Source organism: Phalacrocorax carbo, chromosome 10 (genome assembly GCF_963921805.1).
Source record: "Phalacrocorax carbo chromosome 10, bPhaCar2.1, whole genome shotgun sequence".
Lineage (NCBI taxonomy): Eukaryota > Metazoa > Chordata > Aves > Suliformes > Phalacrocoracidae > Phalacrocorax > Phalacrocorax carbo.
In genome coordinates, this window is record NC_087522.1 from 18,162,731 (window position 1) to 18,176,201 (window position 13,471).

The 13,471-nt window shown below is 64.8% G+C and overlaps 1 protein-coding gene across 1 annotated transcript; it reads left to right on the top strand.

The window, feature by feature from the left end:
* Positions 1-6,544: 6,544 nt before the first annotated feature.
* On the top strand, positions 6,545-10,009 carry METRN (meteorin, glial cell differentiation regulator). The gene is made up of 4 exons (XM_064462159.1): positions 6,545-6,748; positions 7,780-8,201; positions 8,384-8,443; positions 8,731-10,009. Exons 1-4 carry the CDS (start codon positions 6,663-6,665, stop codon positions 9,045-9,047), a joined length of 885 nt encoding a protein of 294 aa, XP_064318229.1. The 5' UTR covers positions 6,545-6,662; the 3' UTR covers positions 9,048-10,009.
* The last annotated feature ends 3,462 nt before the right edge of the window (positions 10,010-13,471 follow it).

Consider the following 13,471-nt stretch of genomic DNA (forward strand, 5'->3'; position numbering starts at 1 on the left):
ATCGGGACACCCCCCCACCCCCCCCAAAAAAAAAAATGCCCGTTGGAAAAGGGGCCGGATCCTGCCCGGCCCCCGCCCCAGCCCCGCTAAACAACAGGAAAATAAGCGGGGATGGGGGGGTGGGCGGGCGGGAATGGGGCCGGATCCGGATCCGGGGGGGATGGAGAAGGGGGGTCCCTCCTGCCAGCCAGCCCGGGGAGCTGGGAGCCGCTCTCACACGCACACGCGCGTTTGCACACAGGCACACGCGTGTCAGCAACGGCGGCTGTTAAAGTGACACGGTCGCCGGGAAGGATAATGGATCGTGGCGGGATGGCATCGCCACCGGCACCGGGAGGGAGCGGCGAGGTGAAGGTGCGGGACACGGACACGGAGGCAGAGGCGGGGGGGGGGGGGGGGGGGGGGCGGTGTGCGGGCAGGGCTGGGCTGGCAGCTGGGTGTGCAGGCACGGGGAGAGAAGGGTGGGTGGGTGGGTGAATGCAGCAGGGGTGGAAGGATGGGGGGATGGAGGGAGGGAGGAGGGAGGGAGGACAGAGGGAAAAATGGAGAGATGGAAGGATGGAGGGATGATGGAAGGGTGGAGGGGTGGTTGGAGGGCTGGGGGGATGGATGGAGAATTGGAGGGAGGGCTGGAGGGCTGGATGGACAGATGGATGCTTGCTCTGGCTCTCTCTCCACCAGGGCGCTGGCAGGCTGGAGATCCCGGTGCAGATCCCTCTTGCCCCGGCAGCCGACTCAGACCCTGCTGAGAGCCCCCGAGGCACAGCAGGGACGGTCGCTCCAGCTCCAGCACCCCGAGGTGCTGCAGGCGCCTGGGGAAAGGTGCTGCACCTAGGTGCCGGGGGGTGTTTACACACCCAGGCCGCAGCTGGTGGTGGGACCTGCAGCCAGGGGCTGCCGCATTGCTGGCCCCCCATTTCCCATCTCCCCCCGCTCAACACCCACCCAGCACCCCCAGTCCGGGGCCCAGCTTCACCACCGTTCCCCAAACTGGAGGGAACTGGTTAGGTGCCATGTTTAACCCCATCCCCTCTGCCGTCCTCTCGCACAGCCCCATGCGAGCGGCGGGACCAGCTCGGCCGGCTGCCCCTGGCCGGACCCTGGGGAGGTGGATGGAGCTGCCTAGATCCGGCCGCACGGCTCCTGCCTCCATTATTTATAAGGCAGGTCAGGTTTCGCACTGGCAGTCGGGAGGGGGTTTGGGGGAGGAGACTGCGCACACACACGCTCACACACACACTCACACACCCCCCCCATCCCACCCTGCCCAGCAGGTGACAACCGCAGAAAAAAGGGGCTGGAGGGGCTGGTGACCAGAGGGATGTGCGGGTGAGTGGCCTCATCCAGGTGACAATTATTTTCCCCATCACCTGAGGAACTGGGGGTCCTTCCCCCTGTGATCCCTTGTCCCCCCAGCAATGCCCTGTCTCCCCGTGATGCCCTGTCCTCATGGGGGTATCCCGCGGGAATTGCCATCCAGCAGCAGCCCGGGAGTGGCGGGTTGCGGTCCAGCCTCAGGGGACATGCACCGCTTGTCATCATTGCATGCCTGGACACCCCTGGGGCGGTGACAGCAGTGAGCCCAGTCCCAGTGGGGCAGCTGGGCCCCAGGTGTCCCCTTGGTCCTGGCATGGCCCCATTGACACTAACCCCTGCCAGCTCTGGGCTCTAGAGGAGATGCATCAGGGTGGCCCAATGTCCTGGGGACATTTTCATGCCAAGAAGGGCCACAACCGCTGAAGGAGTCCCTGGGAAGGGGAGTCTCCATGCACATGTCCCCAGTGGCGGTGGGGCGGGCCCACCTTTGCCACCAGCCCAGTTGGGTACCCACACCGTAGGGTGCCCAAGGTGGGGTGCCTGGCTGCCCCAGCTCACCCCGCAGCTGCGGGCAACCCCTGCTGTGACAGGCCAGGCCCCCTGAGCCCTCCTGGTCCACAGGGACTGTCCCTCCCGGGTGCCAGGAGCTTGATGACTAGTGTCCCCATGCTCAGCCCAGGGCAGCAGCCAAGAGCCAAGCAACACCACTCCTCCACACTCATCTCTATGCAAACTGCCAGCACCCCATTGGCCTCCACTGCTCTCACATCCCCATTGCCCCTGGGGTGCTGAAGGGTCTCATCCCATGCACCCAGTGTGCCCCCGTGGTGATGGGACCCCAAGCTGAGCATCACCCCTCCAGCTGGACCACTGGTGCCAAAGCTGGACCGCAGTGCGCCGGGTGCCGTCGCTGTGGCAACCACCGTCGCCTAGCACCGGCTGTCTCCAGGTAACCCGTCGCCTAGCAATGGGGGATTTTTCACAGCTCGGGATGAAGAGTTGAATGTTATTTTTAGCCCAGCCTGTGAATCAATAGGCAGGTCCATTCACTGCCCTGCAGGATGGACGCGTGGGGGCCTTGCTGCGGCGGCGGGTGGGGGGGGGGGGCGCTGCTGAGGGGAGCAGGGTGGCCTGGCCAGCATGGGGTCACCACCCCAGCATGGCCCCCAGGGACCTACAGGGCTCACCCTCCTTGTGCCCTCCATAGGGCTTATACCCCCTGGGTCCCCCCGAGGCTCAGACCCCTCCGGGGCTCCCCCCACTCCAGGCCACACACAGGTGAGGGTGGGTGAGGGCAGGGCCCAACCATGGGGACCCTCAGGCTTCTGCAGAGACCCTCACCAGGCCATGGGGACCCTTACTCAGCTGTGGGACCATTAGCTTGCTGCGAAGACCCTCACCCAGCTGTGAGGGCCTTCATCCAGCTGTGAAGACCCTCATCCTGCCATGGGGACCTTTTCCCGCTAGTGTGGATCCTCACCTTGCCATGGGGCCCCCCAACTTCCCTTGGAACTCCTGCCTTGCCATGGGGACCCTTGCCCTGCCATGGGGACCTTCACCTTCCCATAGGGACCCCCATCTTGCCATGGGGACCCTCACCCTGTGGTTCCCCTCCTGACAGCTTCCCTAGGCTCCTCCAGCCTCTCCAGGGCCAGTGCCAGCCCTCGGGGGCACTGGCCTGGGGGTCCAGACGCCTGGGGGTCCTGGGAGGGGACAGAGCTCTGACCAAGACCCGTTGAACACCCGGGTTTCCTGGGGAGTGGCTGGGGGTATCCCTGCACACCCCGGGGCTGGGCTGGGAGTTGAGGTGAGGCTCCTCAGCTATTTTTTTAAAGACGAGGTGGGTGTCTACAGGCTTTCAGCTGGGCAGGAAAGCTCCCCACACATCCATGGTGCGATGGAGAGGGGCTGGGGATCCCGAGCCTCCAAGCAGTCATTTGGGGTCCCAGCCCCCCCTGAGACCCCCTATTGCCTTTCCAGGAGGGTTTCTGCCTCCAGGCATGGCCCAGCCTGGAGCATCCCTGCCTTCATTGTCACCCACCCAGCACAGGGTGGAGGGTGCCCAGAGCAACCCCCTGGAGACCCTATTGTAGACACGGGGGACACCCCAGCTCAGTGGGGAAGCCCAGGGACCTGCTTGGTGTGGGGGCTGCCCAGGAAAGAAGAAAGCTCTGCTGAAGATGAGTGACCCAGCAGGGAGGTGGAGGATCATCAAAAAGCACAAAGGAAAGAACCAGGGTCCCTCCTTCTGCGGAAGAACAGGGAACCATAAATCCCTGGGTGCCCTGTAGGTGGCACATGGGTCTGGGGTCTCTCAGTCCCCACCTGTGATAGCACACGTCCCAGCAAAAGGCAGACCTGGATCTGTCAGAGCGGGTCCAGGGGTGCCACGGAAATGGCCAGGGGGATGGAAGAACCTCTCCCGTGGAGAAGGCTGGGAAAGGTGGGGTTGTTCAGCCTGAAGAACACCTTCTTGCAGCCTTTCAATGTATAAGGGGCTTATAGGGATGATGGAGAGAGGCTTTTCACCAGGACCTGTAGTGACAAGAGAAGGGGTGACGGTTTTAAACTGGAAAAGGGTGGATTTAGGTTGGATCTAAGGGAGGAAAATGTTGCGGTGAGCCGCTGGCGGCGGTGCCGAGGGGCGCTGTGGGTGCTCCATCCCCGGAAGCGCTCAGGGCCCGGCTGGACGGGGCTGGAGCCGCCGGGCCCGAGGGAGGTGTGCCCGCCCAGGGCGGGGGTTGGAGCGGGTGATCTCTGAAGGTCCCAGTCGATGAGTGGGTGCTCTGCCCCGCTGCAGGAGGTGACCTGCCCTCCGCCCCGTTGCCGGAGACGCCCGGGCCCGCCGTGCCGGGGTTTGAGCAGCCGCCGTGCCCGCGGTCACAAGAGGGCACTGCGAGCCCGAGCATCCCGGGGCCCCGCTAGCCGGAGCGGGGCGAGGGGGCACGGGGACGAGCCGGGAGCCCGGAGCGGCCCGGGCCCGGCGGCAGGGCCCGGCGGCTTCCATTGCGCTCCTGCTCGGGGGGCTTCCCATGGGGGCCACCCTCCCTGCGGCAGCCGGGGACGGGGCGGGACACGGCCAGGGGACACGACCACCTCCAGCTCCCGGGGACGCGGCATTCCAGCCGGTGGCAGCTCCCATAAATCCTCGGAATGCTCTGTCCCAGCGGGATGAGCGAACTGGTGGGTGCTGGGCGGGGCGGGCTTTGCCCGGTCCCAGCTCAACCCCAGCTCCGGTGGCTGCTCGGAGGGGGCTCCTGCCCCCCGATGGCCGTGCCCCGAAGGCGGGGATGCCGCCGGCCCGGTGACCACGTGGATGGAAGCCAGGGCTGGCCACGGTGGTTTTGTCCAGCTGGTGCCGAGGATTGTCCCGTAACACCCGGTTAAGGTGGATCGGGGTGCTGCACACCCGGGCTGTGGCGGGGGCCAGGGTGCCGGGTCACACCGGGGTGCTGGGGGGTGTGTGTGTTAGGGCAGGCTCACTGTCGTGTGTCCGCGGGGTCAGGGCACCGGGCTCCGCCCTGCAAGTAGCCACGTCCCACCTCCCCGCACACTGAGGTGTCCCAAGGGAAAGTCCCCCGAGCGTGCTGAGCACCCCACCGGGCAGAGGGCCAGCCTTTGTGGGTTGAGGTCCCTCCCTGGGGACACCAGTGGCACTGGCGCCACTGCACCTCTGGTGCCACCTCTTCTCGGGTACCACATCTTTGGTGCCACATCTTCTTTGGTGCCACCTCGCCTCTGGGGCCCCGACGGAGGCTGCTTGTGGGTTCCCTGGCTGGATCCTATGGGAATCCCAATGCAGGCCCTGAGCCCAGCCAGCCCTGTTTCCCCAATGGCAGGGCAGGATCTGGCCCCAGGACTCCCCTCCCGTGCTGGGGTCACCGTGACCCAGCCTCGCATGCACAGCCAGGCCCTCGAGCCCAGCCACCCAACGGCAAAGCCCACATGGCAGCTGGCCAGCTCAGCATGAGGGCCTGTGGGCACAGAGCCCCCGCGCCCCGACACCCCACCCTGACACCCTCACCGCGGCCCGCTCCACCTTAACCCGCAGCCCCTCTGGCCCCTCATTTTCCACGGATTCCAGCAGCTTGACTTCTTTCAGCATCATTTCATGGCCGGAGGGCTGTGAATCCCCCTCTCCCCCGCCTGCCCCTGCCCTGGCCCCCTCCCCTTCCCCTCTTTCTTTCCACCATCCAAATTTACAATCCCTCATTTCCATTCCGCTCCACCCTCTCTCCGGGAACTTTGTTCCCGGCCTGTATCATCCCATCCCAATTGTTCAGTGTTTATTTCAAACATTTTGGCGGGCTGTCACTGGATGGAAACTTAATTAATTGCAGGGTTTGTGGTGCTGGCACAATAGCGGCTGTTGGGGGGGGGATAAAATCCCAAGGGGCAGGTTTGGAGGAGGGGGGAAATGGGGGTTCGGGTGTGCATGACCCCCATGCCAGGCCCACTGCCATGCACCTCTGCTTCCCCTGGTTAAGAAAATGTCCGTGTGGGGAGGGGGTTGCTGCCGAGGGGGGTGTAGTTTGTATGGAGGTTGGGGTGTATGTAATTCTTGGGGTACATGGTTCTGGGGGGGAGTGTAAACGGAGGGGGGCTGTTGCCTGGGGAGTGCACAGTTTGGGGTGTGCACAGCTTGGAGTGTGCACAGTTTAGGGTGTATATAGCTAGCCTCAGGTGTATGTAGTGTGGGGTGTACATGGCCTGGGGTGCACATAGCTTGGGGGGGTGCATAACCATGGGTGTACATAGTCTTGGGTGCCTGTAGCCTGCGGTGTGCATAACTCAGGGTGTGCACAGCCTGGGGTGCCTGTAGCCCTGGGTGTACATGGCCCGGGGTGTTCCTAACTGTGGGGGTGCATATCCTTGGGCATACACAGCCCAGGGTGCACGTTGTCGGGGTGTATGCAGCCTGGACTGCCTGCACCCCGGGGTGTGCATAGCCCGGGGTATGCACAGCTCAGGGTGCACACAGCCCGGGGTGGTTGAACCTCGGGGTGCCTCTGCTGTGCCCCGGCCCTGAACCCCCGGTCTTCCCACCCGCAGCCGGCCCGGCCACTGCCCCCCCGTCCCGGGGACCCTGGGCTGGGGGCACGGAGGGGTGGGGGGTGCCCAGGGCGGGCGCTGCAGGTGCCCCCGGCAGGGGATGAGGGGGTGGGGAGTGGGTGGGGGTAGGGTCCCGGCCCCGCCCCGCCGCCGCCATTGGCCGAAAGTTTGGGGCGCGGCGACAGGGTGGCGGCTCGCTCCCCCCCTCAGCTCCCCCCCCGCCCCGGCCCGGTGCGGGCAGCGGTGCGGGCAGGGCCGGGCCGGGCCGGGCCGGGCCCGCCGCGGGGGCGGCCATGTGGGCGCTGCGGGCGTTGTGCCTGGCCGGGCTGGGCGCGGCGCTTGGTGGGGCCTCGGCGGATCAATGCGGCTGGAGGGGCAGGTAGGAACCGGCACCGGCACCGGCACCGGGGGGCTGCCTGGGGCAGGGGCGGGGGCACACGCCGGTGCCCGGCTCAGCATCCCCCACCCCGCCCGGTTTGCAGCCCCCCACCCCCAGCCGCCGAGGAGCTCCCGCCGCACAGTCAGGGCAGGCTCGGCGAGCACCCTCCCGCCCCGGGCAGGCAGCGGTGCCACCAGCTCCGTGGGGCAGAGTCACGGGTGGGAGGCTGGGACCTGCGCCTGCCTCAGTTTCCCCACTCTTCGGTGCGGCTGCCCCCCCCCCCCCCCCTCCCCGGGGGTTCTGGGGCCGCAGGGCTCTCCGCTTCTCCAGGAGCCCCTTCCCCGAACCCTCCGTGAAAAGCAGCCCCGCGGGCCCCTGATCTCCGGACCTGACACGCCGCTGGCTGCCGTGGGGAAGGCGCTGAGCTCCGGAACAAAGAGCCGGGGCCCGCCAGGAGGGGTTGCCGCCAGCCCCACGCGGGGGGCGTGGGGGGCCACGGGGACCACGCAGCCACCAACAGTATGGCCGGGACAAAGCAGCCCCACGGCCGTCTCCCCTCCCTCCAGCCTGGCTTTCCCGCGTGTTCCCCCCTCCCCCGCTAAAAATGCAGTGGGGAAGACATGGCTCCGGGCACCGTTTACACGCGACCCCGAATCTCGCGAGGGATGTGAGTGTGTGTAACCCCTCAGCATCCACTGGGGATATCCCAAAGTGGGGGGATACCGGGGAACAGGTGACCCTGGGCACCCCATCTGGGGTGGCTTGGGAGCCGACCCCAGCTTCGCAGGGGGCTGCGCCACCATGGGCCCCACCTGAGCATCCCTGGGAGGGTGCTGGGAAACAAAAGCACCCCCCAAATTATGTGTTTGAACCCCAAGCCCGAGGCATCGAGGGTTTGGTGCTATTCCTCCCCATGTTCACCCTGTATGCCTCCACAGAGGTGCTGCTGGGGAGTGCCAGCATGCCGCTGTGCTGGGGGGGTTCCCGTCCCACAGGGGGTCCCAGCTGATGGGGGCTGTTGTGCCTCGCAGTGGGCTGTCACAGGAGGCGGGCAGCGTGGAGCAGCTCTCCCTGCACTGCGCCGAGGGATCGCTGGAATGGCTGTACCCCACGGGGGCCCTTCGCCTCCGCCTGGCCCCCCGCCTGCCCCCCGCTGCCGCTGCCACCAAGGGCAGGAGCCCTCGGCACGTCACCGCCTGCGTCAAACCTGCTGGCACCTTCCGGGGGGCTCAGCTGTACCTGGAGAGGGAGGGGGTGCTGGAGCTGCTGCTGCCAGAGGCCCCCCGGCCCCGTGTCCGCTGCTTCAGCTGGCTGCCCCGGGAGAAGGTGGCTCTCTTCCTGCAGGCCACCCCACACCGCGACATCAGCCGCCGCATCGCCGCCTTCCGCTATGAGCTGCGGGGGGACTGGCTGGCCCGCCCGGCACTGCCTGCTGCCAGCCTCACCGGGGAAGGTGCGTGCTGAGCGTTCTGGGTCAACCTGCCTCAGTTTCCCCGGGGCGGCCAACACTTCCCTTGCTGGGGTGTACCTGGTCTGCGCAGAGGCAAGAGGATGGAGGGGCCAGATCCAGGGTGGTCCCCCCAAGGCCAGTCATGGGGAGCCACCGTGGTGACAGGCTGTGCTTGGCTGTTGCAGGGGCGTGCCGGCCATGCAATGACACTGAGATCCTGATGGCCATTTGCACTAGTGACTTTGGTGAGTGCAGCCCCCCTGGTGATGGGGGGGTCCTGGGGCTCTGGAAGAGGGAGGGAAACTCGGACTGGTGGGTGGGTCCTCAGGCAACCCTGGCCTCCCCTTCCTGGGCTGGCCTGGCTTGGGCTGAGGCCACCAGTGTCACAGAGGCTGCTGCAGGATGGGGATAAGGATGGGGATGGGGCTGGAGAGGGGATGGGGACAGAAATGGGGATGGGGAAGGGGATGGTAATGGGGATAGGGATGCGGACAGGGACACGCTGACATCCCTCCTTGCCTTTCCCCGACAGTGATCCGTGGCAGCATCCGGAGCGTCTCCAACGACGCAGAGCTGCAGGAATCCATCATCGGGGTGAGCGCCGCCCGCATCCACCGCCAAAAGTTCCCCCTCTTCCAGGCAGGGGGACGCCCGGGGCGGTTGGTGGGCAGCATCCGCACCCCGCTGCACTGTGGGGTTAAGCCAGGTCCCGGCACCTTCCTCTTCATGGGGTGGCTGCATTTTGGTGAAGCCTGGCTGAGCTGCGCGCCCCGCTATAGGGACTTCCAGCGCATCTACGAGGGGGCGCGGCGCATGCGCCAGAACCCCTGTGAATTCCCCATGGACTGAGAGGCTTGGGGAGGGCAGCCTGGCCCCACGGGTGCTGGGGGGCTGGGGTCCCGCAGGCAGTAAGAGCAGCCCCAGAGGGACGTAGGGGCAGCGTGCCAGCAGGGATGGTGCCTGGAGGGAGCGTGGCACTTCGGCCCTCGTCACGCAGCTGGGTGCCGGTAACACCCGCCGCTGGGCTGGCAGCGTTCCCAGGAAAATCCTGCTGGAAGGGAAGGGATTTTCCCAGGGCGCACTTGCCTGTGGTCCCAGGGACCTGCTTGGGTAAGGGATGCAGTGGCATGGGGCAATGGGTTGGGGGCTCCCTGGCGACCAGGGTGCTGTGGGCTTGGGGTGCTGTGGGCTCAGGGACGCTGCATGCTCGGGATGTTGCGGGCTCAGGGTCACTGCGGGCTCAGGGACACTGCATGCTCAGGGGATGCTGCGGGCTCGGGGCCGCTGTGGGACACGGTGGGTCCAGCAGGCTGGGGCAGCTGCTCCCCTCCCTGGGAGGGCTTAGTGGCAGGTGGCCGTGGCGGTGGGTGGCTGTGGTGGCAGGGCTGGGGACGCAGTGGGGTGTGGAAGGGCCAGGAGGTGGATTTGCAATGTCAGGGATGGAAGGGGGAGCGGGCAGCATTGAGCCTTGCCCTGGCCCTGCCTGCAACGCAGGGTACAGGCAGGAGCCTTGAGGCAGATGCTGAGGAAGAGGAGTGAGGCCGAAGGGAGCAAGGGGGATGGCAAGGCGGGAGGAAGGCTGGTGTGGGGAGCAGAGGTGTCACCGGCACGGCCGGGGCAGGACCAAAGTGCCAATGCAGGAAAGTGCCACAGGAGCAGGGAGAGGTCAGGCTGTGCCACCCATCACTACCAGCCTGTGGCCATGGCCTCACGGTGGCTGCCCGATCCCACCATTCCAGATTGCCAGCAGTGGGGCATGCCGTGCCAGATGGGGGGGATTTTTGACCGTGGGGGTGGGGGGCATCATATGTGCACTAAAGTTATAACGATACCAAATTTGTGACTTTTTTTATAAACCAAGCTGTATTTGTAGCGCGTATCTCCATTTTTTATAATGCTGAGCGGGATGTTCACCAACAGGTGCCGTGGGTGAGTGCTGGTACCAGTGCAGTGCTGGTGTGTGCCACAGCATCAAGCTCAGCCTCCCCCTGCACCAGCACCAACATGGGGGCTGGAAACAGCCCTACTGTTTATATTTCTTTATATATATGGAGGGAGGTTGGTATTTCTAAATGCTGCATCCCTGGTGTTCCCCAGAGTGGGTCAGTTTGGGGTTCCTCTCCCCAGGCAGCACCGAGTGATCAGGGCCAGGGCTGGTGCTGGGAAAGGGTGGTCCCGTGCTGGGTGGGTGACCCTGCTGGTGGAGCTGCTGTCAGGGCCGATTCTCGTCAGAGCCACTGGCCACAAGGCCTCATTGTGCTGGGCTGCGCGACGCTGGCTTTCCCAGCCCTGCCTGCTCCCACCCTGCCGCTGCCTCCCTCCATGGGGCCTCCAACCCCCAGCCTCTGGCTCCTGCTCCTCTGGGCTGCCCCGATGTCCCTGGATGGTGGCAAGGGAGATGAGTCCCCCAGAGAGAGATGGGACATGGGACACCTGGCTGGGTTGGGGATTGGGACCCCCAGCCATGGATGGGGCACAGGATCCCCAGCCAGGGACCTTTCCTCCCCATCAATGATACCCACAAGGGCTCAGTGCTGGAAAAGCTCAGCCCCCTGAGCCCCCCCAAAACCACCTGAGCCAGGGTCATGACTCATGTCAGCTTGTGCTTTAATACCTTTTCAATACTATTTCAATAACACCTTTTCAAGAACCACTAGCCAGGCTGAACCACCAAGTATTTGGTGCCCCCGCTGACCATAACGTGCTTTTCCTCACCAAGAAACCCTTTCCAAAGAGTGCTGGGGGCTTTGGAGTGAAATTAAATATATACATATGTGTATAAAATGATCTGGTTGTGACAAGATCCTGCCTGTGAGCCCATGGCTGCAAGCCTGCCTGGTGGGTTCAATATGCAACATGTATTTTCCCTTAAGAAGAGGTTGATGCTTTAGGCTTTACTGCCAAAGGGCTGGTGCTCATTTTGGGGCCAGGCTGAGCCCAAGGGCAGGATCTGGGCCTGGGGGAGGTGGGATGCTGCAGCCTGGGCTCTTGGGGATGCCCCTGGATTTTGGCAGCAGGCAGGAGCTGAGCAAGGCAGGGAGAAGGGGAAAGGAGTGGGAAGCCCAGTGGAGGAGGAAAAATAAGGCTGGAAAAGCAATAAATGAGGTGCAAAGGGAATTGTGCTGCCCATAGCATCCTCCATATGCCCTGGGAGTAGAGCACGGCTGCTCTGACCCTGCCACAATCCAGCACATTCCTATTGGCTAAATTATGGCATTTAATGCACCAGGCATCCGGTGGATTTCTGTCCAGCAGCAGAATCTCTTGTTTTTCTTCCAATCTGTTTATTTGGCCAAACCAGCTCATTCTGCTGTGACGGAAAGGGCTGTTATCCTGCTGGTTCTCTGCTGCAGAGGTTTTTGTGCTGGTTTTGGTACCTTCTGCCCTGTGCAGGTTGGCTTGGCCGCCCTCACTTCCTGCTGCTGCTGGCTCCTGTAGCAGCTGGGCTGCGGCCAGGGCACAAACGCTTCCTACAGGAGCATCCCACAGGGGAACCAGGCAGCCGGTGCCTCAGTTTCCCCACCACAGGGTGGGGATAACAGCCCTTCACCACTGCTTGGGGCTGCTGGGGCACCGGGCAGCATCCCATGGCCTTGGCATCCCAACCTCCCTGGGCCTGGTGATCTGAGCATCTCCCCGAAAGCAGAGTCCAGCCCCAGCCAAGCCAAATTCCCTCCCAGCCCCTCCTGCCTCTTGGCATGGAGGGTAAAAACACTGTGAGACAAACTCCGTATTTCCTTCACAGGATGGAAACTGCAGTGGGAGGCAGTGCAGCGGGGGGAGAGTTAGCTGGGGCCGGCGGCATGCCAGGGCTGCTTTGGGCAGACCAGGTGGGAACTGGGAGTCTCTGGAGGGGCAGCTGGAGCCCATCTGGTCTTGGAGAGCGGGGTGAGGATGGTGAAGGGCTGCAGCGGCATCCCACAAGCCCAGGTAAGGGTCCCCTGTGGGCATTGCGATGCCCACCTGGCACAGCTGTCTGCAGCATCCCCAGGGACGGTCCAGATGGACCCACTCCAAAAGCCCCCCGCTCATGAGGGTGGGTTTGGGGATACCATGGGGAGCAGCTCCCCAAAACCAGCTGCCTCAGTGGAAATGTGCCAGGGAGGCACCCAGGGCTCCTCGTCCATGGAGCCAGGCATGTGGGCAGGGGAGGACACACATCCCAGCCCAGGCAACACTCCAGGGAGAGCAGAGCCCTTTGGTCACACTGCTGGTGGGTGTCCGCACTGGGATGGCAAAACACAGAGGGGTAGCACTGACAGGGCAGGTGTCCCCTGGTCCCCGTCCCCATCCCGGTCGCACAAAGGGAGCTGCCATTTCCCGCCATTTCCAACGCCACCACCCCCGCCCATCTCCCCCTCTCCTGCCCCCTTCGCCCTCCTCCTTCCCAGCCGCTGGATAAAAGCGTGAACATGAAATCGGGAGGCACAAAGGCAGCCAGCCCCGCTCAGCCCTCTCCATGGCCCCTGGCCCCAGGCGGGGACCTGCAGGCCTTTTGTCCACCCCGGGGATATCTGGGCAGCCTGCCTGCAGTGCCCTGGGGCCCAGGAGCTGGTGTGGAGCAGGGGAATGCCCCTGCAACCAGGGGGAGCCCAGTAGGGTGAGGATGATGCCCCTGGGGCCAGGGGATGCCCTACAGGGTCAGGATGAGGCTCCTGTGGTTCAGGGATGCTCCATAGGGTGGATGATGCCCCTGGGACCAGGGGATGCCCCATATGATCAGGATGAGGCCTCCAGGGTTGGGGGATGCCCCGTAGGGTTGAATGATGCTCCTGGCAATGGAGTGATGGCCCATAAGGTCAGGATGAGGCCCCTGGGGTTTGGAGATGCCCCATAGGGGTGGATGATGCCCTGGGGCTGCGGGATGGCCAGCAGCAGGTAGGATGGGCTAGTTTGGGTGTCTGCGTGGGGCAGCAGAGGAGGGGTGGGGGGTACAGCCCTAGCCCAAGGCAGGACAGAGTGAGCTCTGCCCCACGGCCCTTGGCGAGAGGAGAGGTGAGAGCCTGTGACCTCAAGGACACAGACACCCCCTAATCCTGCCACCCCATGGGGTGCTGCACCCCAAATCTTTGGGGTAAGAGGGCTGCTCTGAGCCCCCCTCTTTGGCTGGGCCAAGGCTGATCTGGCATCATCCCTGCGCTGGGCCGGGGTGCTCAGGGCCGGGCAGGACTCTGGCCCAGACTGGGGCCCCTGAGGCCCTTCACCCTGGCTCTCCCCAGTCCAACGCGCCTGCGCCTGGAGGGCCCGGCTGTCGACAGCTGGTGGGAAGGAGA